At 52.1% G+C, this 26,350-nt stretch overlaps 2 protein-coding genes across 3 annotated transcripts in view; both read right to left on the bottom strand.

The window, feature by feature from the left end:
• The window catches only part of Scn4b (sodium voltage-gated channel beta subunit 4), a 15,257-nt gene extending 9,761 nt beyond the window's left edge, over nt 1-5,496 (bottom strand). The window contains exon 1 of the mRNA XM_021208110.2: nt 4,836-5,496. Coding sequence (XP_021063769.1) covers nt 4,836-4,896 — 61 coding nt within the window. The 5' untranslated portion in view covers nt 4,897-5,496. The remainder of the gene's footprint in view (nt 1-4,835) is intronic.
• An 8,310-nt stretch (nt 5,497-13,806) lies between these two features.
• Scn2b (sodium voltage-gated channel beta subunit 2) lies at nt 13,807-25,958 on the bottom strand. 2 transcript variants are annotated; one of them, XM_021207744.2, is made up of 4 exons: nt 25,714-25,958; nt 18,716-18,882; nt 17,995-18,205; nt 13,807-17,541 (listed from the first exon to the last, which is right to left on the bottom strand). In XM_021207744.2, exons 1-4 carry the CDS (start codon nt 25,781-25,783, stop codon nt 17,342-17,344), a joined length of 648 nt encoding a protein of 215 aa, XP_021063403.1. In that variant the 5' UTR covers nt 25,784-25,958; the 3' UTR covers nt 13,807-17,341. The 2 variants fall into 2 exon arrangements, with proteins under 2 accessions (XP_021063403.1, XP_029398604.1); XM_029542744.1 differs by lacking the exon at nt 25,714-25,958 and adding an exon at nt 25,527-25,625.
• Nucleotides 25,959-26,350: the final 392 nt, after the last annotated feature.

Genomic DNA, 26,350 nt, shown 5'->3' with positions numbered 1-26,350 from the left:
AGAAGAAGAAGAAGAAGAAGAAGAAGAAGAAGAAGAAGAAGAAGAAGAAGAAGAAGAAGAAGAAGAAGAAGAAGAAGAAGAAGAAGAAGAAGAAGAAAAAGAAGCAACTTTTTAAACTGGGTGTGGTGGCTCACACCTGGAATCCCAGAATGCAGCAGAGTCAGCGGGAGGATAGCTGCAGCATTGAGACCAGCTTCTGCTGCAGTGTCTCAAAAATCAAAGGGAGGGAGGAGGGGGCAAACTCCCTGGTAAGTCCTCTGAGCTTAGCACCTAGATCTGGGAACTAGGGTCCTGGTGAAGATGGGGGAGAAGGGGACTCATCTCCAAGGGCCAAATTCCTTCTTCCCAAGTCCAGCTTTTCCAGAGCACAGAAGCACTTCATGGGGAAAATGGCCATTTGTTTGCTTTTTGAGATAGAGTCCTATGGGCCAGACTAGAACCTGCTATGTAAACAAGGATGACCTTGAATTTCTGGCCCTCCACCTCCACCTCCTGGGGTGCTGGGATTACAAGCCAGTGTCTCTGCACCTGGTTTGAGAAAATGCCTCTGATTGCTTTAAATAGATAAAAGTGGAGAAGAGCAGGGGGAAAAAAGTTCAAAAGGAAGAACACTATTTCTTTAAGTTCTGGCTCACCACACAGTGCGCATTTCTGCTTGATGCGGGTGACTTAACTCTATCTAATACGATGAGGACTCTGAGTGGTGCACTGCCACGTCCTCACTAGCCTGGAGGGGATAAAGGAAACCGGCAGTGATGGTTTTCACAGAGTCATCCCTGCCGGGGTGGAAACCTGGGAGACAGTAGGCAATCCTGGATGCTTCTGCAGCACACAAGCCACCCAGTCAGGCATGCTTGGTGCACAAGCTCTGGTGAGGCTGAGCCTGGGAGGGAGGAACATGGGTCATGATCCACTAACAGGCCCCTGCAGGGCTACTTCAGCAGGTTGGCCAAAGCTGGAACGGACTGGTCAGCAGGTCCCAGTCTGCCTGCTGACCTTGACAAAGTCAGAGATGCCACATGCTACAGGCTCCTCCCCAGAGCAGTGCAGGAATAGCTATAAACTTTCCTACCTCCCAAGCTTGGTGGGGAGCCAAAACATGAGGCTGTATAAAACGCATGAAGGACTTCAGTAAAGGAGCATCCTTGAGGAGAGGATATTGTTTCAAAGAGGTGAGGGGGACAGGGCTGTCCCCATACCAGCACTGAATATAACCAGGGCGCCACTAGTTTTTCTTAAAGACTACTGTGTCAGCCAAGACTTTCTCCTGGCTACTCATGCATTGATTTATTCCTTCACCCTCTACCACATCTTGGATTATTTCCATGTGGCTATTTCCCTATGTAAAGGACTGTCTTGCTTTGCCCTAAAGTTACCTCCTTAGAATGCTAGCATGGGTGTTAGGTCTGTCTGTGAGTTGGGCCTCCTTCTGGCACTGTGGGATCCATGAAGTCTCCTCTGTCAGAGTCCTGTGACATTCCACCCCATCCTCACAGCCTGGCTTTTCTGAAGTCATTTACCCACCCTCAGCAGCCATCTACAGAAGTTCCTAGCTCCTGCCACCTTGCTGGGACTTTGTCCAGGGAGAAAGACAGACTCACAAGTTGTACTAAGGTTTTTGAAAAGTATTTAGGGCTGTGGACATGACTCAGTAAGGAAGGGAAGCTTTTACTAGAAAATGTGAGTTCAGATCCCAGAAACCTTGCGGTGGTATGGTTTTGTAACTCCAGAACTGAGAAGGCAGAGACCAGAGTATGCCTTGGGCTCACTAGTCAGCCAGTCTCCTCGTCTACTTATGCAGACACTCCAGGTCAAATGACACCACTTGTCTCACCTGAGGAATGACAACCAGGGTCAACTTCTGGCCTCCACACACATCACATACCTGTACACACACACACACACACACACACACACTCACACAGAGAGCATTCTGCACATGGCTATACTATTAAATATTCACACCAGCAAGAATCCAATGGCTACCACCATCCATTTCAAGGTCAATCCCAGACTGGAAGCATCCCACCATCTTTCCCATAACCAGAAATCAGTCATACCCAGGCAGGGCAGGGGGCAGAAGGAGAACTGAATGGTGCTTGCTCTAAGTTTAGCTCCAAGGACTTGCGGAACACGTGGAACAGAAGCTCAGCTGAGACTCTCTGGCCCCAGGGAGGAAGAATGGTTCAGAGTTGGAGCTCTGAGGAAGAAAGTGGGCCGAGGGCAAAAGAGAAGGACCCCTCCTGGGAGAGAGGCCTCGGGGGCCCTGGGGGAAAGAGGCTGGGCCAGGCAAGGCTCCTGGGTCCTAGGAAAGGAAAGCTTTCTGCTCCCTCACCCTAGGCAACCTGCCTACCTGCTTCCTGCCCACCCCCATGAGCTTTGCCAGGATAGCAGCATGCCCCATGAGACAGCACTGGATCAGCGAAACCAGCTTTACAAACAAGTCCAAACAGTGGGTCTGGTCCTCTTTTTAGAGGCCTCTGGGCAGCAGTGTTGGCCCACTGCAGGCATGGAGACCCCCAAGGAGCAGCCACAGGACAAGGTGATCCCATTAGGAGGCAGCCAATCATAAGGGCTTAGTTCCTGCAAGCCTGCCTTCTGCAGATCCAAGAGTTAATCATCTTTTCCAGATGCTGACTGGCCCTCACCCCTCCTCCCCTCTTCTCCAGGATCTCCCGGTTTAGCCTTTCTGGTTTCTTCCTCTGAGTAGGACTCAACACCCTCTCCTTAATTGTGTGCTCATTAAACAAGCCCTTAATAAATACACACCAGGGGAGAGAGGGTTGTGCAACACAGCGCCCTCACAAGTGATAATTAAACACAGATCATGGCAATTAAGCAAATCAGGGAGCAAGGAACGGGTGGGCAGAGCAACACACTACCAGTTACAAACCCAGGAAAAGACTGGAACCTCAGTTGCAGTGCTGTGGCCTTTCGAACCACTTCCTGGGTTTAGAAAAAGCTACGTTGTTTATGTTTTCAAAAATAAACAAAAAAAAACAAAAACAAAACAAACAAAAAAACCACTGGGGTCTCAGACTGTGAAACAGAGTTGATACAGAGAGGGGACTTCAGGACACCATGTTGCCAACTGTGAAGCAAAGCTCTGGCTGCTGTTCATACTCACCCATAGCCATCATGTCTCAGGGCTTCACTCATTCCTAGGCTCTAAGCACAAGCCCCGCTGACCTTCCCTCTCACCAGAGGGCCTGGATTCTGTCCCACTTGACCGTCAGCTGGGCACGTCCCCTTAGGCAGGTTACCACCATCCCTCTCTGGGCTATCCATTCCTCACTCTTTGGAACGTTCATCGATATGGTTTTCAAACTCCCTGCCCTATTCATACCAAAGCTCTGCCTTGCTCTCCACTCACCCCACCCCACCCCAGTACCTAGAGCCCTCTTGGTTGTCCACAGAAGCCTGCTTCTATGGATATTCTAGCAGGGCAAGGCCTAGCCCTCCCTTGGCCAACCAAACACAGAGGTAAGGCAACCCACGACATATAGTGGCTGGTTTAATGACTGGAGCTTTGGTGCCTCTGAGACCTCTCACCCCTACCATGGCCACAGGAGAGCCCTGGGATGATCCAAGTGGGGACTCCAGTGGAATGACACTGTACTCATCCCATGAAGAAGAACCTTGGGCTTTAAAAGAGTCACCATGAAATCTGTATGACATATGTATGGTATGGAACAAAACATCAGTGACTTATATCTGGCCTCAGGGAGGTAAGGCAGAGCTCGGGAGCAAAAAGAACATTGTTCCCAACACCTGACCAGCACACATAGGACATCTGCATGTGATTTCCAGGCGCAAGAGCAGCAGTGGCTTCCCATAAGAGGCCTGTGTCCCCTGCTTCCAGCACAGATACCTCCACCATGTGCCTGATCCAATGGGGAGGGGGGATTATGCTGTCAAAAACCAAACTTGACTTATATAAGCAGGAAGAGGCACAGGTGCCAGAGACGGAGTCAGCTTACATTAGAAGTCAGGCTGTGTAGAAGATTACATTCTGGTCTGGACTAATAAATACCATTGCCTAATCTCTTGGAGTTTGACACTCAAAACCATCATGTGAATATTAATAGATAGCCATAGGAGTCTATACCCTCTGTGTCCTCTGGGCCTGACTCCTCTCTCTTCCCAGCCTTCCCCCAAATGAAGAGCCAGTAGCAAGCCAAACAGGTCTTCCCCCAAAGAAACCCTTTAAAGGAAGAGGGACAAGGGCCTTCTGAAAAGGTGGCCTTTAAATGGTCCTCGGGGTTCTTCTAAGTCCTTCCAGCATTGAAAGAGTGGCAATGGACACCAGAAAGGAAGAAGGCGGAAGAACCTGGCAAAGGGTCGGGAGGGAGACCCTTGTCCCCCATTGAAGCATTCCCTGCTACCAGGGAAGCAAGCAAGTGAATAGCACTAGGCAAGAGCGGCAGACACCTCTACACCTGCAAACTCCCTGGAGCCCCGACACTCAAGGCAGTAGACACCCCAGCCCCCACCCCACCAGCATGCCTTAACTCCGGTCTCAGGAGGATTCCCCTGCTGCAGCTCCAACACCTAGCTCTAAAAGGCATCAAAGAGAGCAAGAAACTCACTGCCCGGGTGGCAGGGGATGGGGGAAATGCACAGGGTTAGGGTTCCTAGGAAGCATAGTCTCAAAGCTAAGGGTCCAGAAGGAAGACCGGCATCCCAATCATTTGGTGCCACCTTGTCTAAGGCACCTACCTCTCTTCACCTCCTTCAGGATGGGGTGGGGTTAAGAAAGAGGAGAGAGAGAGAGAGAGAGAGAGAGAGAGAGAGAGAGAGAGAGAGAGAGAGAGAGAGAGCTGGGGCTATCTTACCCAAAAGCCCAGTGCCCAGCCATCTCGCCTGAGTATCGCCTCGGTTCCCAGCCCGGGACATGGTCCTCTTCTCTCCGGAGCGCTCCGGGGGCTTGGGATGGAATAGTGGGGACAGCTGGGCTCTCCGCCAGAGGTTGGCTGTGGGCCCCGCAGCTGCCAGGGGAGCTCCGAGCCGCGGGTCGGGGCTCCGTAAAGTTAGCCGCGAGAGAGCGAGACAAGGGGGAGAACAAGGAGGGGGAGGCGCGCCCGCCTGCCTCTTGGAGCCGGCTGCAGGAGCCGGGGCTGGAAGGGGGAGGAGGAGCCGGAGCTGAAGGGAGGACGCCGGGGCGAGCGGCACTGCGATGCGCCTCTGCTCTGGAAGCGCTCCAGCCGCAGGAGGGGCGGCGTCCCCGTCGGTTTCGCACAGTGCCGGTCGCGCCGTGGATCACGGCCGTAGAGTCTAGCCTGGGCAGTCCTCTCCCTCTTCAGCTGGACGGGGATGCTGCGGCTTGGCACTGCAGGGCCAGCTCGCAGACGCCCGCATCATCCCAAGCGCCGAGCTGCCAATTAGGAGAAGAGTTCACGGGGGAGTAGAGGTGGAGCTTTTAGGTTTGTTGGAAGGCTGTTTTTGTTCCGCTCAGAGAACACGAGTAAGGGCAGCGGCTGCCTCTCCGGGGACCGCCGGGAGGACATCCGCAGCGGGCGCTGCCGCAGCCGGTGGGCGTGTGCCGGCTTGCCCGCTGCAGACGACCGGTACAGCCCTGAACCAACACGCGTCGTCTCCCGCCACGCCGCTCATTCGCTCTGCGGATGGCTTTTAGGCCTTGGCAAACCGAGTTTGCCCTGCAAAGTCTCCTGCCCGCCGCCCGCCGCCCACTAACCCATTTCTGCACAGACTCTTTGCTTGTTAGAGGGTTGGTGGACAGTCACTTGGAGACAGCGTGCTTTGCCCCCAGCGCGGGGCGGCGGGGGTGGGGAGGCAACCATAAACACCAAGAAGGTCCCCCTCAAGACCCCTAGTCAACTACCCAAGCTACCCTCCAGGACAAATCCTCCTCGCTATCCGGAGACCAGTTAAACCTTGGAAATGCACCCTCCACCTCGCCACACCCTCCACCCATCTTCCAACCTGGAGTTGTATACAGAATGTTAACTGACTGCGGGGAGAACCTTGTTGTTTTCTTTTGCTTCATTGGTTGTCATGGTAGTTGAGCAGCTCTGATGCCAGGTGTTTGCTGCTGGAGAACTCCGAAAAAAGCACGAAACTTTCTGGAGAAGTCTCTGCTGTCTGCTGGATGGTGACCGCATGATACTTACCTCCTGAGGTCGTGCAAAATAGCATCATCCTCAACCCTAGGCCACAGGGAGGGCAGCCCTGGGCTCCCAGTTTTAGAGGATCTCATGCCAGCCCATGAGTCCAGGGGACCACTGCAGGGAGCTCACCTCCTCTGAGTTCTAAAGGGTTCTGGGGATCCAAGAATCTAGTGTTTCCCCTAGGGGTTGCTGAGTTGGACTCCTCTTCAGTCTTTCCTCTGAAATAAGGAGTGTGCCACAGACCCAAGAAGGGGTCTAATGGCAGCTGTGTGGGTAAGTTTGATGAGCAGGTGGGTGGAGCTCCTGTCTTTGCAGGACCAGTCACAGATGCAAGATGACTGGGGAAGAGTCTGAAAAAAATCTCATTTGAACTCCATCTTCTAGGCCATCAAGGAAAAACAGTCAGAGGTAGAGGATGGGAGATAAACTTTACTTAGTGACCCTGATTTGCTGTTCCTGCTGTCGTTGTGGTGGTTTTTGAGACAGGATTTCTCTGTGTAGCCCTGTAGGCCAAGCTGTCCTGGAACTCAGAGATTGACCTGCCTCTTCTTCCCGAGTGCTGGGATGAAAGGTGTTCTCCACCACGCCTTGCAGACTATCCTGATTTATTACCTACATTGAGACCTGTACCTTTTTGCACCGGCCCTTTCCAACGTTAGAAACAGAACTGGATGTAAAGACTCAAAGAGATAAACACGTGTTAACATGCTTGGCAGAGCGCTGGGCACACAGGCTGAACACACAACACATCTGAGTTCAAAGAAGCCTGGGGCCCCAGAGGGGAAGCCACATCCAGGAGAGGTTTGACCTTTGGGAAGGCCTTCCGCTGTGTAAGCCAGGCCAGGCATCCAGGCTGCCTGTGTTATTTTTACAGCAGGGTCATGTTTCTCCCAGGCTGAGGTGAGAGGAGGTGAGCCAGAGGGAAAGAAAGTGACCCCTGCCCAGAAAACAAGAAGGGAGGGGGAACAGAACTCCAGAGTTATCTTTAGACCCTGGTGGCAGAGGGAAGTGACCAGTTCCCCCTGAGTGCCCCCCCCCCACATCTCCTAATCTGCTGTTTCCCTGAAGCTTTAGCTGGAGGACCCTTACTGTGCCCTCACACCTCCCAAACACACACAGAGGAATATGTGTTCCAGGGATGGAGTAGGTGTGGGCCACGGTCACAGGTAAATCCGGGCTTGGTGCCCCTTTGGGGCGTGGTTTCACAACTCCCGCTCCATGATACCAGAGCTAAGAGGGTCCTCCTGAGGAGGCCAAGGGACAGGTCCCATTCCTCCTCCCCACCTTTGGGAAACTCTTAAGGAGTCCCACCAGATCAGCTTCTCTTTCCTCCCCAAGGCCTCTAGTCATGGGAGAGCACGCAAAATGTACATTTCCTTCCAGGGAGGTGGGTATCTGGAGGTACAGCTCTCCGGGAATGGGTGCCACACACAGGTCTGGCTCAGAAATCCCTTGAAGTTTGCATGGATATTGAGCTGGGATGGACCAGAGCCAAAGGGCTGTCAGGCAATCATCCATTCCTCAAGCTGGCAGAAACAGCCCAGGTTTACGTGTAAGGAGCTGCTTCCTTGGGAATTCAGGTAGGTTCGCCCCCAAACCCTATCTGACCACAGACAACAGACTCAGCAGAAAGCCCACTTCCCTAAGCCTCCTAAGGGGCTAGAATAGAGTTAGGGAGGAGAGGGGGGTCCCTGCTTTTGGAACAGGGGAACATCTAGAGATGTCACCAAAAGGGGTCAGGATCACAGTAATGAAGGCCTCCCAGTGGTTCTGACACCAGAAGACACTCTCTAGCTCCACAGGATCACCTTCTACAGGTGACCCTGCCGGCAGATGGAAGACCCCCCTGTCAGTTCCCAGCCAGTAGGCCAGTACCCTGCATGAGAGGAAAGGGGGGTGGCAAGAGTAGGATGAGGTCCCAGAGCTGATTTGAGAGGCATTCTTCCTAAGGTGCAGGAACCTGGCAGGGCAGCTCCTTTCTATCTCGCTCCTCCATTGTCCTTGTCTTCCGCCTTCCCTCCCTCCCCCAGAAGCCCTCACGCTCTTCCCAGGACGCTGCAGGTACTGCAGAGTGCCACTGACTGTGAGTTCTGCAGGGAGCTGGCCCTACACCCTCACCTTATGGCTTCCTTCAGACCTTGGATCCCTACCAGGAGCTGCATCTGCGTCTTGCCTGCCCTGGGTCCCCATCTCAGACAGATCCACTACAAGCACAGGATTCTCTGCATTTTAAAGTTAAAAGCTCACAAGTTCTTCTGCCATTTGGGCGGGTGGGGGCTTGAGCTGATGCTGTCCTGGCCAGTGTTTGGGAGCCTCTTTCTATAGCATCTGAATGTGTTCATACCCCCTTCTCCCTGCCTCACTCAGCCACTATCTTTTAGCATCCACAGAAGTTTGGCAGGTACTGAGAGAGTTAACAAGACAGCATGCACCAAACCAACCCGCAGGCAGGCACGTGGCTGAACAGTCCAGTAAAGGATGCTGCGCTGCCACCCCAGTTCAACCGGGGCTCCCAGGACATTAGTGAGTTGGTACAGCGCTAAACTCCCTCTAACCCTTCCTCTTGAGGAGAGGTCTCTCTTCTCACCTGTCCTCACTTCCTAGGAGCTCAGGGTATAGGCAGGTAAGCAGTCACTCCCTCCACCCCCACCCCCTTTTCCCCCTTTTTTCAGGTTCCTCCAAACATCCTTTCAGGCAAAGGGGGATGGGGAGCCCCAGACAGATGAGCTCATTGGAAGGAGGAAAGTAGAGGGAGGAGGGAGCCAAACCATCCCAAGCGGAGACATGCTGACCGGACAGTCCCAAGCTGGAGAGGGGTGTGTGGCCACTCCTAGAAGCAGCTGAGAGATGGGTGAGTCCTGGGCATCTTTCTTGGGGACCACTGGGGTGGGGACTGAAGCCCCTAGGCAGCTACCCTAACCAGCAATCCAGAGCTATGTTTAACTGCTCCCTGGGTCATCAAGTGCCCTCTTATCAGTGGAGGATTGGGGCTCAAGAGGCATGGGATCTGGAGGCTTTGGAAAGTTTTGTAATACATTGCAGCTGCTGTTCAACATGAGACTGTCATACCGGCTAAATGGCCACATGTGCTCCTAGAAACCAGGGCACTATCCTGCCCCTCAAATGGGTACTTGGTACAAAACTACAAATTGTGTCGAATCCCAGGCAGGATACTAAATATCCTAATCCTGTTCTCTCCACGACCATTTTAGTTGGTGCTTGAGGGTGGGTGTTGGGGGCAGCTAGGAGAGGAGGCATTCGAGAGGAGGAGAGAGGATGGGATGAAGAGGAGGGGAAAGGAAGAGGGGAGGTGGAAAGGAAACATTAAGAGGTGGCATCTTTCCCGGGTGGAATACAAACAGATTCAGGGAGTAAGAGTGTGACAAACTGAAGAGTCAGAGATTAGGAGAGTGTAGGCCAGGCGGCTAAGGACAGGAGGAGCTAGAGGCCAAGAGGGAGAAAAGGTGGCCAGCAGAGGCCGCCACCTACTCACAGAAGCAGGGAGGCAGAGCACCAGGTCCAAATGGGACACTAGAGGCCTCTGAGAAAGGTTTGCCTCTGCTCCTTCTGACCCCTACATCACCATGAGCATTTTGGAGTTGGCCCAACTCAACCTTGCCAACACCTGCCCCTAAGTCTTTGCCCCTTCGGGAGCCAGTCCATTGTCCTTATGCTATAAAGTGATGACTTTGGTTTCACACGGCCCTAGCCTCTTAATCAGCTCTGCAGTTTCCTAGCCACACCCCCTTGTTTGTACACATGCCGACTACAGCAGAAATAAGAAAGGAAGGAGCATTTGGGGCGAGTCTTTATGATTGGCTAGACTGATATAGATTACCTAGCCAGTGCCCGACACAGCAGGTACTTAGTAAATAGTGACTGTTCTTATAGGTCTAGCCAGCTGTCATTCAAGCCCGTTGAGGTGGGACATGAAAGCTATCCCTAGTCCTACAAACAGGGACAGTTTCGGTGGAAAGCATACTATGTGACAGGAGGGGCAGGAATGTGGCAGAACTCAGAGAGGTAAGAGGGGAAGAACCGCCCATGGGGGAAGGGTGGGGACTTTCATCTTTTATGCATCATCTTCTCTGTAAGGACAGGAGAAGCCACAGCTCTGGCTGGCAGGTCAGAGAAGGCAAGTTAGACTTGGCTCAATCGTTGGAAAGAAACTCCACAGAAGCAACTGGCTTCAAATGTCTCTTCCAGCTATTTTTCTCATTCTGTCTAGGGGTTTGACAACACCGTCACCCCCATCCTTCTAAATTATGTAAAGAAGATATGGGTAAGAGAGTGTAAACAGGACTGGTAAGGTGGCTCAGTGGGTGCCTGTGCCAGCCCGACAGTCTGAGTTCAATACCCAAAACTCATATGGTGGAAGGAGAGAAATGACTCTTGCAAGTTGTCCTCTGACCAACACACACCACACACACACACACACACACACACACACACACTAAATAAATAAGTGTAAAACATGGGGTACAAAGGTACGGAGAAAGCCTGGCGAAGATCACGGCTGAATAGACAGATGAAGGGGTTATTGTTATTTATCTCCAAGCAAGGGTTAATCCTGCTTCTATCATGTGAGCCCTAAAGCAAGGGCTGCAAGGCTATCTAAAGGAACGATCCGATACTTGAATCTTCTTGACAACACCTCCAAAGCTATGCTTGAATACCTTGGGGGATGGAGATCTCATTACCTTGGGAAACTCACCGTCTGCACAGCTGACCTCCACTGGATCAATAGCTGCCTCCACCAGTCAGTCCTAGTGTTTCGCCTTGGGCTGAATGAGACCAGTCTGATCCGTGTAACCACAGCCTTCCCCCACTAGGTTTGCCAACAGCTGGGATACACACTTCCCTTCCTGGCTAAGGATACCATCTTCCTCTGCCCTTGTATCCATGTAGAGAGGGGGTGGGGAGCCTCTCAGTCTACTGGGATAAATGATCTGGTAGACCTGCTGCTGGGATTGAGATAAATGTGACTTTGCTGGGACTGCAAAGGATGCTCCCCTTCCACAGAACCCCAAGTAGCCAAGGTCAGTATCCAGAATCTGGTTCCCTTCCCCATAACACTTCCTGGACTTCCAAGGTCATTATTGACCAAGGAAGGAAATCTACATCACCAGGTTATCCAGTTCACACTTCTCAGGGTCTCTATTCCCCTTCTCCAACTGTAGCCTCCTCTCCCGTCTCAATCTGGGGTCTTTTCTCTCCTACGGGAGAATGGGGCCCTTGGCTGACTCCTCTGTATGCCATGTTACAATTCAAGATATGAGTTCTAGCTGGACACCTTGCTTCTGGGTCCCTGGAACTTTCGCCCTCTGGTGGGAGCCTCTCTTGAGAGGTGGCTGGCACCTTGGATATGAGAAATAGCTTGAACCTGGGGCGATTCGGAGTGAGACTGTGAGGAGGAGAGCAAGCCACCAGGGCTCTCTGAAAGAGTCCCAGCAACAAGGACCTTTTTGAGTCCCAAGGTGATAGTGGCGAAAGCCAAGAGGCACAATGGGAACTTGTCCATCTGTCACACAGCCAGGTGCCCAGTGTGCACCCATCAGGCCCTGCCCTGGGTTCCTCTCACCTAAGAGTGTGGTTGCCATCCTTCCCCTGCAAGATGGGTGGGAGAGTCATAACCTACAAAGAGCAGGCATACAAGCCAGTAAAAGGCAAGCCAGGCTAGTGAGCATGGCGGGCTAGTGAGAAGTAAAGGAGAGTGGTTCTTGCCATGGGCACTGGGTCAGCCTGGAGAAGACAGACCAGGGCTCTGACCCTGCCATTAGCCAACCCCATGACTTCCATCCTCTGAATGTCTGTCTTGAAAACTAAGCATTAAGGAACCACGAACCTCTTCTGTACGAACACAGGCCAGAGAAAGGGGCGAGGCAGGAGTTGGGTTACCAAGGGCTGCTGTGCCGAGGTAGTCTAGGCCCAACATTAGATGGGGGAGAGGGGCAGGAAGGGAAGAAAGGCAGTTATTTTTGCCCACTGCAAGACCCTCTCTATTCTTGATTCTACATTCAGCCATAAGCCAATTCTGGTCCTCTGTTTCCCCTTTATGACAATGAGGAGACCTGGCTGTGTATTCGGTGGGGTCGTCCCATCTCTGAGGTTGTAAATATCCACGTGCTGGCTGCGTTCCTGTGATCCAGATTCCTATCCCACATGTGGCTCTCAGGAGAGTGAAGGGACGGCTTGGTTTGGTCCTCTCAGCCTGGCTGAGGAACTCAGGAAGCCAGTGACCTGACCAATAAGAGGAGGAAGTAGGGTGAGGGAAATCTTTGCCCCCATGGCAACTTGAGCTACAACCCAAACTCTCCCAGCCAACCCCAAAGACATCAAGTTAGGATAAGTACCTGAATCTCCCCGTCCTAGAAGCCAGGCACAGTCTGAACCTTCCAGGTGTTCTTAGCTGGGGGTGGGAGGGAGGTGGCTATTGGTGACACATCTGGGCATCAGGAACCCGTGTCCACCCTGAAGGCACCAGGCAGTCTCCCTGGTGCTTCTACTCAGGCTCGCACCTCAGTTCTTCTCTTAAGAACGAAGACACCATCTTTGACCTCCTGCCCTCAGGACTCAGGAGCTCCAGGGAATAGGCCCCCTTCTAAACGAAGGCCTTCTGGCTCTGTTAGTGGCGACCAACAGGGAATAGGCTCCCTTCTAAATGAAGGCCTTCTGGCTCTGTTAATGCCGACCATCTTTGGGTATCACTGCTGCTTCCCTACTGTCTCCCTTGGGTAGCATCTGTGGTCATCATGAGCATCAGGGTTACTAATCCTGAGTTCTTCCTGGAATATTCCTGACCACTAACCACCAAGGTGGGTCTCCAGGTCACCAGAGGACAGACTGAAATATGAAAAATTACTTGCTACTTATAAATTTTCCTGGACATTTAGAAAGTTTAAGCCCCTAGACAATGGAGACCCCAAACAGAAGGTTGGCCTTGGTCTTGAACGTTGTTTAAACATGTGCGCGCGTGCATGTGTGTGTGTGTGTGTGTGTGTGTGTGTGTGTGTATGTTTATATGCAGGAGTTGATTCTCTCCTTCTATCATGAATCCCAGGAATGCAACCCACGTTGTCGGGCTTTGTGGCAAAGGAATTTAGCCACTGAGCCACCTCCCTGATTGTTGAATGTCTTGAGGCTGATTCAGCACTAGGTAAATACGGTACAGTGATGCAAAGGCAGATGAGACAGGGGCAGTGTGACCTCTCACCAGCCACCCTCCCCACCGAAGCTGCACAGGGGCACTCTGACCAGCTGTCATCCTCTCTTTCCAGAATCCAGAGCAAGCGTGAGAGCTCGACCTAGTCAGACACTGGTAAGAACCCAGGAGCAGGAAGGATGGCCCATCTCTATGGGAAGTATAGGTACATCCTCAGAGCAGTCGGCCTTGGATGCTAGAGGCTTGTCTTCATCCCAGAGGTAACCCCAAGTCTCTCTGGAAGCGGGTGACCAGCCACCTGCCTCAGAGTGGTTAGCATGGAGGGCAGAGTCCTCCAGAGGGGTCGGGGCAGGTAGACTTTGTTCTTCCTTGCAAGGCAAGTCTTTGAGGTCTTCATACCCAGTGGTGTGCATGGCATCACAGAGAAGGAGCATCGGGGCTTCTCATCAGCAAAGCCTTCCCCTTCCCCAGTCGGCACCCCAGGAAGAAAACCACACTAGAGAGATGTTCCGGGGAGACAGTGTGTTTATTGCAGCCAATAGATCCAAGCAATCCGACAAACTGCTGTAGAAATCCAGCCTGCTCCCGCAGCCGGGTCACAGAAGGCCATTTGTTTAAGCTTCTCTCCCCTCCCAACCAACAAACAGGAGGTAGAACCTAAACCTGCTTAAGCACTTGCTATGTATGCAGCTGGGTTCTCCCCTAAAAATTAGCAGAAAGAACATTCCATGATGAACCTTTGGTACTTGGAAACACTGAGCGGTGATTACACCCTCCACCCCACAGTGTAACTTTTGGGGCGGGCATAGTGAGATGTTTTATATGTATATATATATATATATATATATATATAATATATCTCTACCTATATAGAAAGGCTATGTACAATCGCATCAGCAAGCGTCAATAAAGGAAGACATCGCAGGAGGCACAGCAAGGCTGTCTATTCTTAAGACATATGTAGGAAAAAAGTTCTCTTAATTTGTCACCCGTTCCAACTGCAGCAAGCCATTCCTATGGCCTGGGATTAACTTCTTTGGACCTGGTTGGTATTTCCACCTGTCTCTATGCTTAACCTGATCTTGTATGTATGTAGCAGTCCAACTTTCCCAGGGAGACTCACGGGGAAACATTGATCCAATCAGCTTTTCTCATTTGATAAAGGGGGACTAGCTGATGAGTCTGCCTGCAGCTGGAGGGGCAGACAGCTATTTCCAAAGCCAGTTCCAAGGCACTGCAAGGCACTTTCAGTCCTGAAATATTGCACTTTGTTCTCATGAGCTGAATCCCGCAGGTTAGCCAGCCAGCCTTTCTATGCAGTGGCCCTTAATTAGGAGGCAGAAGCAGAGGCAGAGACAGAGGCAGAGGCAGAGGCAGAGGGGATGTGAGGAGGGGCTTCTGGGAGAGCAGGAGAGGCAGGAGAGATTGAGAGCACAGTAGTGGGAGCATTCAGCGAGGAGCAGAGCTCGGAGCCCACACTGCAGCAAGAGAGCAGTTTGCAGGCATAAGCTAAGAAGCAAGCTTGAGCAACGGCTCCTGTAGGAACATCTCACAGTTTCCCACCCCACCTCACAGAAGCCAAGTTTTGTTCTCAAGCGCAAGCCCAGAGACCCTGGAGGAGGGTCTAAGTGTCTCCAAAAGCAAATGCACATGAGGGCAAATACCTGGGGCAGAAATGGCTCCTGCCCCAGCCCATGAGGTCCAGAGGCAGCCATTGCTTTCCCTGGACCCCATCCCATCAGGGCAGAAAAGAAAAAGACCCCGAGAAACTTTATTTCTTTAAGAGGCAGCTTATTAGTACAACCCTGTAGGGGAAATCTCACAAGTAACCACCACCCACCCCCCCAAAAATGTTAGGAGACCGGACCGCAAAAGCCAAGTCCCTTGTCTGTGCACTGTGGAAGAAGAGGGCACATGCCAGGTGATGAAAACTGGCCACTCCAAGCTGCAGAACTATATATGCACCACCACCCTTGGTTTCAGCCGGCTTGGGGAGCCCACAGCTCATCTCTCTACTCCTCGTTGGCTTGCTTGAAGGATGGGCAGTGTTCACCTGCTCCAGGCACCCGGTGGTCTCTCCCACTCCCATTGGCAGTGTGTTGTTTGGCAGTAAGGTACTGAGCCAAAGAGATTAGAACTTCCAGAAGGGTCAGATTCCCCTTACCCAGGCGCTCTCTGGCTAGTTAACCATTCCCTACTCCGTGCCCAACCTACCTGACCCCTACACCCTTCCCAGCAGTCCCTTCCCCCTTCCCTGGCACCTTCACTTTCCCAAACCTCAGATTCAAGAGTCTCAACCGCTGACTCTCTTGTGGAAGCAGTGGCTATGGTGGTGAAAGTAGATGCACCAAAATAATAATAATAGTAATAGTAATAATAATAATAATAGTAATAATAATAATAATAATAATCTTGGTCCTATAGTACAGATTTGGCAGTCCCTGACTCTGTTATGGCTTTGTAGGCACCCCTGAAACCCGGCATGGTGCCTGGCATACAGCATAAACTCAGTAAATGGTTGTTGGATTGAAGTGAATTAAGCTGAACTTTCCATCAGCCACCATTGTCTCTTCGAGTGGCTATCTGAGGCAAGTATTGGTCCCTGAGACTGTCTTGGTCCTGTCTCCTACCACACTCTTTCCCTACCCTGAACAGCTAACTCCCTGAGCTTGTAGGGGCTGAGTTCCTGGAAGCAGAGAGGGGCTAGATGAACCCCACCACTACTGGTGCACAAACACCGCCAAGGCTTGAGGCTCTCCCACCAGGAAGCTCTATTTATTCTAACTGGTGACCAAGGAGCCAGAACATGGGCAATGCTTTCAGCTTCTGTCGGTCACTTGGAACTTTAGTGTCCCCATCTGCAGGAGGCTCTGTGTCAGTTCTCTGAGCATGTCCCAACAGGATCCTCTCCAATTAGCCATTTCTACCCTGCCTTTCTCCCATCTCTGGACTTATAACAAGTTTCTTATAATGATAGTAAAACGGCAGTGAATGTAGGCTTCCCAAAGGAGTGACTTTCTCCCCTACAAAGGGAGTTCCGGGGTGGGGTTGGGGGTGGGGCAGGGTTCAGAGGCTCCTTCAGCATGCCCTCATATTTCATGCATCCCGGCCTTCTCTTCCATCTTGCGGAAAGCCAGGCAGAGAATTCCTGCCAAGAGCAACTAGGAAATCCCCAAACCAAAGCCCTGCAGGAAGTTGCCCCTATACACAGCTCCACTCCCCCCAAACACACCCCAGTTCTGAGGCTTGACGGCTGCTGGTTGTGGCCAAGAGAAGACAGCCATGTGTATACGGCAAAGCCCGCACCGTCAGCCCCTCACAGGTCTCTTAAGGGGCAGCCCTAGGGTAGGATAGGATCCTACCTAAGGACAGCATCCCCCATGGAGCAGTAGCCCACAGTAACCAGAGCCTCTGTGGGAGTGGCTAGTGATAGAAACGAGGCCAGAACAGAGTTCTCTGGGCCAAGGCTCACGTCCAAAAAATGCCTCAGCCCTATCTTTCCTTGAGTACCCTGGAAACGCACAGTCATCCCTTTAAATAGTGCTTTCACAAATGGTAGGACTCCACCTTCATCTCCAGCTGATGGCTGTTCCGGGATAGGAGCAGCCATCCTCACAAGTCATTCCCATGGTGCCTCTGGCCAGCACAGAACCCCCCACCACACACAAACTGCTACTCCCACAGTTTAAACCGCCACCAGACCAAGCCCTAGACAAGACGGTCAGCCGACCTCTTCTCCCGCTGCCCTCTCTCTCCCATCCTGTCTTTGGGACCACACAAATCTTTCTTCCTCAAAGACTGACAGATTAGAGAGCCCTTCTCTGTTCTCCCTGGGACTCCCGTATCTCAGATGCCAAGGCAGTTTTCAGATGAAAGGGAGGACGACCACCCTTGGTATAGGGGCGGGGGCATGGGAAGTGAGGCCCCAGGTCGATACTGGGGTCCTATTCAAGAGAAGCACACCAAGAGAGAGCAGGCAGGGTCACACGGTACAGGGCAGAAAGTGAGAGGAGGCAGGGCACAGGGAGGGGGCTTCAGGGCAGGTTTCTGGTTACTTGGTACCGTCTTCCGCGTTGCCCTCACCATCCGTCTTGCCTTCCTCTTCAGTCTTCAGGTCATCCGTGCTCAGCTTCTGCTCTTTTTTCCTCCTCACGCATTTGACCACCATCAGCACCAAAATGACCACAGCCAGGAAACCCCCCACTGAGGCACCCACTATGACTGCCACCGTGGAGTCCCGCTCTGGGGGCACTGGGGGGGGGGAAGGAAGCAGAATCAGAACTGGAAAGGAAACTCCCTCTCTCGCCCCTGCTCCCCAAAATAGGAAGGAATATTATTTGACTCCTCTTCATGGACAGGGCATTCGTGAAAGTCAAAGCCGCCTAGGCCACTGCCCTCTTCAAATGGCCCTGCTACCCCCAGAATGGAGTATTTGACATCATGGACATTAAGATCAGACTCAAATCGAATTATAGAAGATAGGAATTAGGTTATCTTAAGAAATGTATGCTCTTGAACCTCAGTTTCCTCATCCATACAATGGGCATAATTAAGGTTTTACTCGGAACTGACTTCTTCCCTCTAGAGGGAACAAGTGGATGTCTTCCACCAGGGCAAGCACCTGAAGATGAGATGGGAGTTACAGCCTCCTTGAAGTGCCCTGAGCTAAGCTGTGGAGAACGGTGAGTGCCCAGTCACTCTTACCTTCTAGAAGGACCTGCAGGTAGATCTTGCCGTGGCCGCGGTGGCGGTCGGGAGGGTTGGTGATGTAGCAGTTGTAAATGCCTTCGTCTTCTAGCTGCACGTTCTTTAGAGTCACTGACACGTCGTACTTACTGGGGTTCCCTGAGAACTCCACGCGGTCTCCAAACCGCTCCAGCTTCAGGTTAATGATCTTCATTCGGAACTGGAGGAACTGGGAGGGGAGGGGCGAATAGTATGAGCGCTGTGTGAGCATGCGCAAGGGGCTATGAGGATTGTGGGGACACACCCTCTTCCTGTGCATCTTCTTTTTCTCTTTCTTTCTTTTCTTTTTTTGTTTTTTTGTTTTTTTGTTTTTGTTTTTGTTTTTCGAGACAGGGTTTCTCTGTATAGCCCTGGCTGTCCTGAAACTCACTTTGTAGACCAGGCTGGCCTCGAACTCAGAAATCNGCCTGCCTCTGCCTCCCGAGTGCTGGGATTAAAGGCTTGTGCCACTACGCCCAGCCACATCTTCTTTCTTAACATGGGCAGGAAGGGTGTTAGACCTGGAAGGGCCATCCAGTTGTGGCAACATCATAGCCTCTGTATCAGACAGCCCACACAGAGTCCTCTTGGGGCCCGGTTCCAGTGCAGGACTAGGGATGGGGTGGGGGTGGGATGGGGATGGTGGGCTTCATGCTTTGGGGCTTTTGCTTCCTCCACTGCCTCCTCCACCAGGACTTACCATCTCCTCTGTGCAGTTGTTACACTCCTGGTAAGTCCAGTTTAGAGAGAACTGCTTGTGGTTCACGGTGTAGCAGGAGTTGAAGGTACAGGGCAGGCGGGTATTGGACCCATTGAGGACACTAAGAGTGGTGGGCACTGCGACTTCCATGCTCCGCCCCGGGGGCACTGCAGATAGAACCACAACCTGATGAGGATGTTTGGTGACAGGTGGAGGGTTGCAGCCCTTCTGTAGCCAATGGGGAACAGACGGAGAGCAGCAGAGGAGTTAAGGGGCAATGGGCTGGGTGGGCTCTTTACAGCTGTTAGGAAGGCGGAGCACATGAGGGACACCAGATGTGGCCCTTAGGAGGAGAAGGGGAACAGAACAGGTGAAGAACAGACCCATCAAATTGTCTACCAGGCCACGGACAGCCAAATGAACTCAGCTTGTTCTAAGTTCACTGTGGGCAGACCCTTTACTTGCCTCTAACCACCCCAACGCCATTTCCCTGCTAGAGGCTTCACTGGGCTTGCCTCCGTTTCCCATTCTCCATCCACTCCAGATTATTTTTTGCTTCAGATTATTATTTAAATCCATCTAGGGGAAGTGTCGCTGTCCCCATAGGGCAGGCAGCTAAAGCTGGGTGAGCCTGGGAAGGCCTTGCTCTCCCTTGGCCCAGCCCCGAGCCACTGACTATCTCCAGGCTCACACAGAGGAGAAAGAGGGCAGACATGGAGGAAGAGGCATCCCATAAGAAGAGGTTCATTCTGAGGACTTGCTGATCGGCCTACATGGATGCTCTCCCCTTTGGGAAATGCTGACCTGGAAACGCTATGGCGCAAAGCTGGTTCAGGTTGGCAGGTGGCAGGGTGGGAACAGAAATTCCTCGGAAGTACCGGAGGAGGCACCAGGCGTAGGTAGGTCAGAGCCTGGTGCTGCAGCTGAGAAAAGTGCCCCCACGGTGCTCCGCAGAGCAGAGCTGAGGGAGCACAGGTGAGCGGCCCAGGGCCCAGTTACAGAGACAGGCGCTGCCAAGCTGTGACAGTGCTCCACAGACACATCCAGGACTGCCTCAGACTAGCCCAGACCTTAATTCCACGATCGATCGTCTGCCAAGGCTGTTAAAACTTCATTCTAAAAAAATCAGCTTAGTATTAACGGGGCAGGGGCATAGCTCAGGGGTAGAGAGATGGCTCACGTCAAAACCCCCAGCAGTGACAGTGTCATTCACAAATTCGTTTTCATTATTTTGTGATATGGGGCGTGGTTTTTTGTTTGTTTGTTTGTCTGGTTGGTTCAGTTTGGTTTTTACAACATTTGGCATTGGAGTGTTGCGGGAGGGGTGTATCTGGCTAGCCTCCTCTGGTAGCCCAGGCTATTTTGGAACTAGCTATGTAGCTAAGGATGACCTTGGACTTCTGACCCGCCTACCCCCACTTCCAGAGTGCTGGGATTACAAGGGTGTCCCACCCCCACCCAGTTTATTCACTGCTCGGAATCAAATGTAAGTCCTCAAGTTGGTAGAGGCGGGCACCTTACCAACAGAACCGTATCTCCAGCCCTCATTCGTTCACGATACTAAATACATGTAAATTACCTACTGTGTGCCAGGTTGTGTTTAGTCCTAGATCCTGGGAGTTGTCACTAGTATGAGGCATAGTCGCTGTGTTGTGGGGCTTGCATTCTGGTGAGGGGGGCATAAAGGGACAAGGATAAAAATAGGAACGTGGCTGTCTGGAGCATTACATGACATAGGATATAAGGATAAAATATGGCAGAAGGGAGTTTAAGGGTGGCTGGGGAACAAGTCCCTGGAGAATGACAGACAGACAGCATCGAACTTGAGAAGGAGCGAGCCATTTTGGAACATCAAGGGCCACATTTCTAAGGCTGGCTTTGACCTTTATACATCTGAGAAAGAACAAGACCCGGCATGGGAAGACCTGAGATCAGAGCTGGGCAAGGACCAGGCCAAGGAGCAGGACATGGGAGCTGGGATGATTTCGGGGGTGAGGGGGTTGGTTTAAGGTTGGGGTTCGGTCAATGGGGTGCCAGCTGAGTGAAGATTATAGCTACTGAGGTGGGCAGACACATGCCTCCCCATTCCACTTATGTTCCGCCCTAGCTGTAGCCCCAGTCAACTATGAGAAATATAAGCAGACTTTCCCCCCTCCTCTGCATCCCCCCCACCCCCTCAACCCCGTGCCTCAGCCTCCTCCTCCAGCAAACCTAGTTCATGACACTGTCACCGGGTGCTTACAGTGACTAAAGAAAATGCCGAGTGTTCAGCAGATGCCAGCTGCTATTAACTGCATTCTCCTAACACTCTGCTTTGGGGACAGAAAGAGCTAAGAGGTGAGGTGGGATGGTCTCTAGGCCTGAGGGTACATCAGGACTGGATTTACCACAGATCTAGCTAAGGAGCCAGGCTGCAAAGATCCTGGGTTTTCTCACAAACCAGCTGGCCCTCCCTTCAGAAGCAGAGGTACAGCCTGCGAGCAGAGAAGCTAAACCTGCCTGGAGCACCCTTCTGCTCTGCACACCCACTCCTGCCAAGGGCCTGCAGAGCTCACAACCTAAGAACAGGAGGTTCTCTGGACTGCTGGTCTTGGAATCCCCACCGAGGCCCTGGCTGGGGGCGGGTCTAGAGACCACACCCGCTCACTGAGGACTCCAGTGGAACCCAGAGCTGCTCACAGGGGGAACGCCAGCTGGGGAGCTGATGGGGCTCCTCCCCAGAGGAACAAAGCCTGGCTCTCAGCTCTTGCACTTTCATATCGAGTCTAAAAGTACCTGGCCCGGTGCCAGACGAGGGGGAGGTGTGCAGAAAATATTAACACCACCCCCACAGTGCAGAGACTGAGAAATCTGAGGAAAGGAACTGATGGAGGCTTGTCCTCAGTTTACCTTCTATGCTGGGCATTCCGACCTTTCCAGCCCCTCCCATGAAAGGGCTTCCACCTTCCCGGGGGCCACCCCTCCCCACAAAAGTGTTCTGTGAAGCTAGCTGGCTCGGTAAAGTCCACCCTTCTCCTCCTTGTTCCTCCCCAGTTTGAACATCAGCTCACATCTCCCTCCCACCCCATCTCATCTAGAAGGATCCAGCTAAGTCAGGTGGCGGAGTCGCAGGGGAGCCAGAGGCGTTTTTTCAGGCTAATGGCAGGGGATAGAGAAAGGTGCAATGCGGGTTCCCCCTGCCTGTGCTCTGCAAGAGGAGCCAAATGGGATTCGTGTGCCCTCTAGTGGCCACAGATGTCAACGATCCAGTCCCAGCAGCAGGGAAGAAAGTGGGGAGAAACTGGAACCTGAATCTATGCCTGGCTCCAGACAGGGCTGAGGTGAGGACACGGAGCTGGGGGTGAGGTGGGGTGGGGTTGGGGACTGGTTACTGTCTGTTCAAGGAGTCCTAAGATGTACATGGTAGCTCCAGTCCCTGGCTCCAGCAGGGTCCCCAGCAGACAGTGGTCCGCCATGGTATCCACAACTTTCCCAAAGTCCTATCTGTTACCAGGTCTGAGGTCTAGGTTTCCTGATTCCCAACTTACAGGACGAGGTTAGTGGGGTGTGGCAACCCGGTATTTGACACAGCTGGGTCCTTTAGGCCCTGACTATCCATCGTTCTCCCAGGCCAATTGTGCAGAGGCCCTGAAACAGGGCTTATCTGCCAAACACTCTTTTCGAAAGACTGGAAGTAAATTCCTTTTCTCCTTCTTCCAGTCCTACAGCAATCTATACACTTGTCTTATTCTTAAGGGGAAAAAAAATTTTTTTAAAAGGGAGGGAGAAGCAGGGGGGGAGGAGAATTTTCCTCCGACAGCTCCTGCCCCCAAGGGACATGTGATGTCTAGCCCCACCTGCTCTCCTGCCTCTCCACTCAGTTTCTCTTGCCCAGATCTCCTCCCCAGGCAGCCGGAACCAAGCTGTGCTCCTGTCCCCTACCTCAGAGATGCCGGTGGCTTCCTGCTGCTTCTAGGGCAGAGTTCTGGCACCTGGGTGTGGCTGCCGGGTGGCCTTTCCCATCTGGGGCACAGCTGCCCATCACAGCCTCATCTCCTGACAGACCTTAACCCTGCATGGGACTCTAGGGACACTGAAGCTCCCAGTCTCCTCTTCCCCCCCCCCCTCCTGGCCTTGTTCAGGCTTTTGCTCTAGGTTGGAAGGTGGAATTCTTCCACAGAAACCCCAAACCCCACTCATAGGGCACAGCTTGGATGACATCTTCCCTAGTGTCTGGTCCTCTCCCAGCCAGGCTCCTATTTCTTCCAGTGACTCGGGGGCCCAAGTGGTAGGGAGTTCAAACCTGGGACTCTAGAGATCTTGATATGATCTTGGGCAAGCGCATTAGGGTTCTGGTGCTGCAATGTCCTCATACAGGGGACACTAACCCCTCTAAGGTCAATGGGACAATTAAGTGACATGCTCTATGTGCAAAGCTCAGCCTGACACATAGCTGTTAGCAAAAGGTGACCTGCGGCATTAGCATGCCCAATGTTCTTATAGCACACACAATGCTGAGGTGCTGTTGCCTATGTACCTGGTCTCTCCAGAGGCTCTGGCGAGCTCCTTCTTATTCGTGTTGCTATCCCTGAGTCCAGATCGGCACGAAGCACATAGTGAGTGCTCAATACAATTTTGTCACCAGGGGTATGGGTAGGCAGGGAGGAGGCATTCTCCTCCAAATCTAGGTCCTGCCCTTAGCAGCAAATGTGCAGGGTTGAACTGAAGCCCACACTCTACTCTCTAAGCCCCCCTCAAATACAGCCCAGATCTTGATGACCAAGGCAGTGGCTGAAGAACTCATGGTCTTGAGAAACAACTGGAGCTTGTCATGGGAAAAGCTGTTTGCCACCTTTATAGTCATCTGCATGTAACCTGCCTCTGATACACTCCCCCTCCTAATCTGTGGTATCCCTGCATCCCAGTGGCCACTGCTACTGCAAGCATCCGAGTTCCGTAGCTGAGGGAATGGACTGCCAGAGGCGTGCCTCCTTACAGCTTCCCGGAGCTCAAGGTCTCCACTCTCACAGGCCTGGTGAAGCATGCACTTCTTCTCACTGCCCCCTTGCAGCCCTCATGCACAGGCCTCTCCATTGAAAACACCATCTCCCTCAAGGCCAGGCTGGCTGGTCCTCTCGCCAGGGCCCTGGCCTTGTTCACTTAACTATGGCTGCCATAGACAGCCTCCATCTGACACGAAGCTGTGCCCAGTGCCTAAGAGGAGAGCTGTCCGACACCTCTGGCCTTTTTTTTTTTTTTTTTTTTTTAAATTCAGATCCACCTCCTACTCCCCCTTTTAACCTGCACTTGAGACTTTTCACCAATTAATACCAGCAGAGCAGTACCACTTCCTGAGCATTGGGGGCAGTAAAACCCAATATTAAAAGAATGTGCTAAGCCAGATACACTGGGAGTTCACATCTCAGCTCCCTCCTGCTAGTCACATGATCTGATTGGAGGAGTTCCTTAACCTCACCGTGCCTCTGTTTCCACCCTACAACGTGAAGAGATTCACAGTATCTACCACAAGTAACTGCTGTGAGTGAGGGCTTAACAAAATATGCCGTGCCAGGCCTCACGGGAAGCATTCTCACGGGAAGCATGTTGGCCCCTGCTGTGTGTCAGGTCACAAGCTCACCAAGCCAAAGACAGTCTCCAGTCTCCCATGGGAGCAGTGATGTTGAAATGGTGCTCAGGGTAGGTAGGGTCTTGCCCATGGTTATAAAGTAAAACACAAAGCTAGCTTTAAACTTAGGTCCAGTTCTGAAAGACGCAAGATGTTAAATCTCTGTCTTGCTTCATGTCTCTGGTATCCCTGTGGCCCTATACCGAGCATGAGAGGGAAAGGGGATGTACCACCCAGCACAGTGAGAAAGGACACAGAAGGTGGGACAGAGAGACAGACAGAGAAACAACAGAGAGACAGACAGATTGAGAGAGCTTATAATGGGGGCATACTCCCACCTAAGATCCTTAGACTTGACCCTCAGGCACTACAGAGAGAATTTTAAGAGCAAGAATAAAATTGTCCACAAGGCAGGTTTAGAGCCCAGCATGGTGGCACTTGTCTGTAATCACATCACCCAGGAAGAGAAAGACAGGAGAATCACTGAAAGTTTGAGGTCAGCCAAGGCTACAAAGTGAGACCTTATGGGCTGGGGGGGGGGGGGGGTCCGGAAGCAGGCCCATAAATGCCTCCTAACATACCTGCCTAGTATGAGGTATCTATGTGTTCATCTATGAAATTGGCTTTGGGACCTTACAACAGGGTGGTCTGCAAGGTTGGACCTTACAGACTGGTTTTACAGGAACTCGCCATAGGTTCCACTTACAGTTTGCTCCTTTTCCCAGGATCCTGGGCACCTGACCTCATCCATTCCATCTGGTTCACACCAGGGGTGCCTGCCTGCCTCTGCAGCAGCTACTCTGGTGCCTCTCCTGCCAACCCAGAGTCCTCAAACCCGATACCCACCTCCTCCCACACGCATCCCAACAAATTGGTGGGATAGGCTCAACTCTCTGCCCCTAACTCTAGAGAACACTCTCCCCTTTAAATCCACCAGATTCCAGGGAACGGGGCTCACAAAAGAGACTTTTAAATAAGCCAGCAACTCCTTTGAGCTCTCATGGGAAGTAGCTGAAAATGAAAACATGATGATGATGATGATGATGATGATGATGATGATTATGATAAAGAGGAGAAAAATTCCCGAAGAGACCACAGAGCACCCTAGCTCCGCCCCACCCCCCACATGGGTCCACTTCAGGGAAATCCACAGGACGAAACACCTCTTGATAAATTTGATTATTTTCATCCCCAAGCAACACTCACCCTCTAGTCAACATTTCTGGGACGGAGAAGCCCAGCATCCGGCAGTCCCAGATCCCCAGCACGCCCCTTCCCAAGGACACAGAGGGAAGCTGCTCACATTCCTTCCCTCCTGCCCCCTGCACCCGCCTCTTTCCGCTCCAGCTGCACTTCTCACCCTTAGGAGCATGCAGATGTGGTTCTAACTTACCCAAAGAGAAAAACAGACTGAGCCCCGTGAGACTGAAGGCAGGGCGAGGTAGCCAGGCATCCCTGTGCATTTTCAGACTGTGATGTTAGGCGGGTGGGTTGTGGGAAAGGGTGATTGAGGAACCAAGGACCACAAGGGAGGAATGGTTAGATGCTAAAAAAGAAAATGCACGGATGTACTTCAGAGACATATGCAACATTAAGGAAGCTTTATTTCCATCTCTCTAATATGGCCGACTTGTATGTGGCTGCTAAAAAGAGAGGGGGGTGGTGTGTAAGGGAAAGGAAGAAAAAAAAGGGGATGGAGTAAATATTGTGGTTGGTGGATTTCAGAAAGCAGGTGGGAGGGCACAAAAAAAGATATTCCTGGAAGAAATTAAGTTGCCAGAAAATTTTGCCTCTAAACCCAGAGCTCAATCAAATCTTGCCTTCCTACTGCATTTGAAATGATTTTTAGATTTTGAAAATTGTTAGAGAGTTCTAGGCGAGGTGGCAAATGCCTGCAATCCTAGCACTAAGGAAGCAGAGACAGGACTGCCTTGAACTCATAGCAGTCCAAAGCTAGCCTAGGCTTCAAAGCAAGACCCTTGCAAGAGAGGAGAGGAAGGAGGGGAGAGAAGGAGAGAGGGAGAGAAGGA

This window comes from Mus pahari, chromosome 10, assembly GCF_900095145.1.
Source record: "Mus pahari chromosome 10, PAHARI_EIJ_v1.1, whole genome shotgun sequence".
NCBI classification, from domain to species: domain Eukaryota; kingdom Metazoa; phylum Chordata; class Mammalia; order Rodentia; family Muridae; genus Mus; species Mus pahari.
The sequence above is the reverse complement of the archived record's forward strand: the minus strand, read 5'-3'. Positions and strand labels throughout refer to the sequence as shown.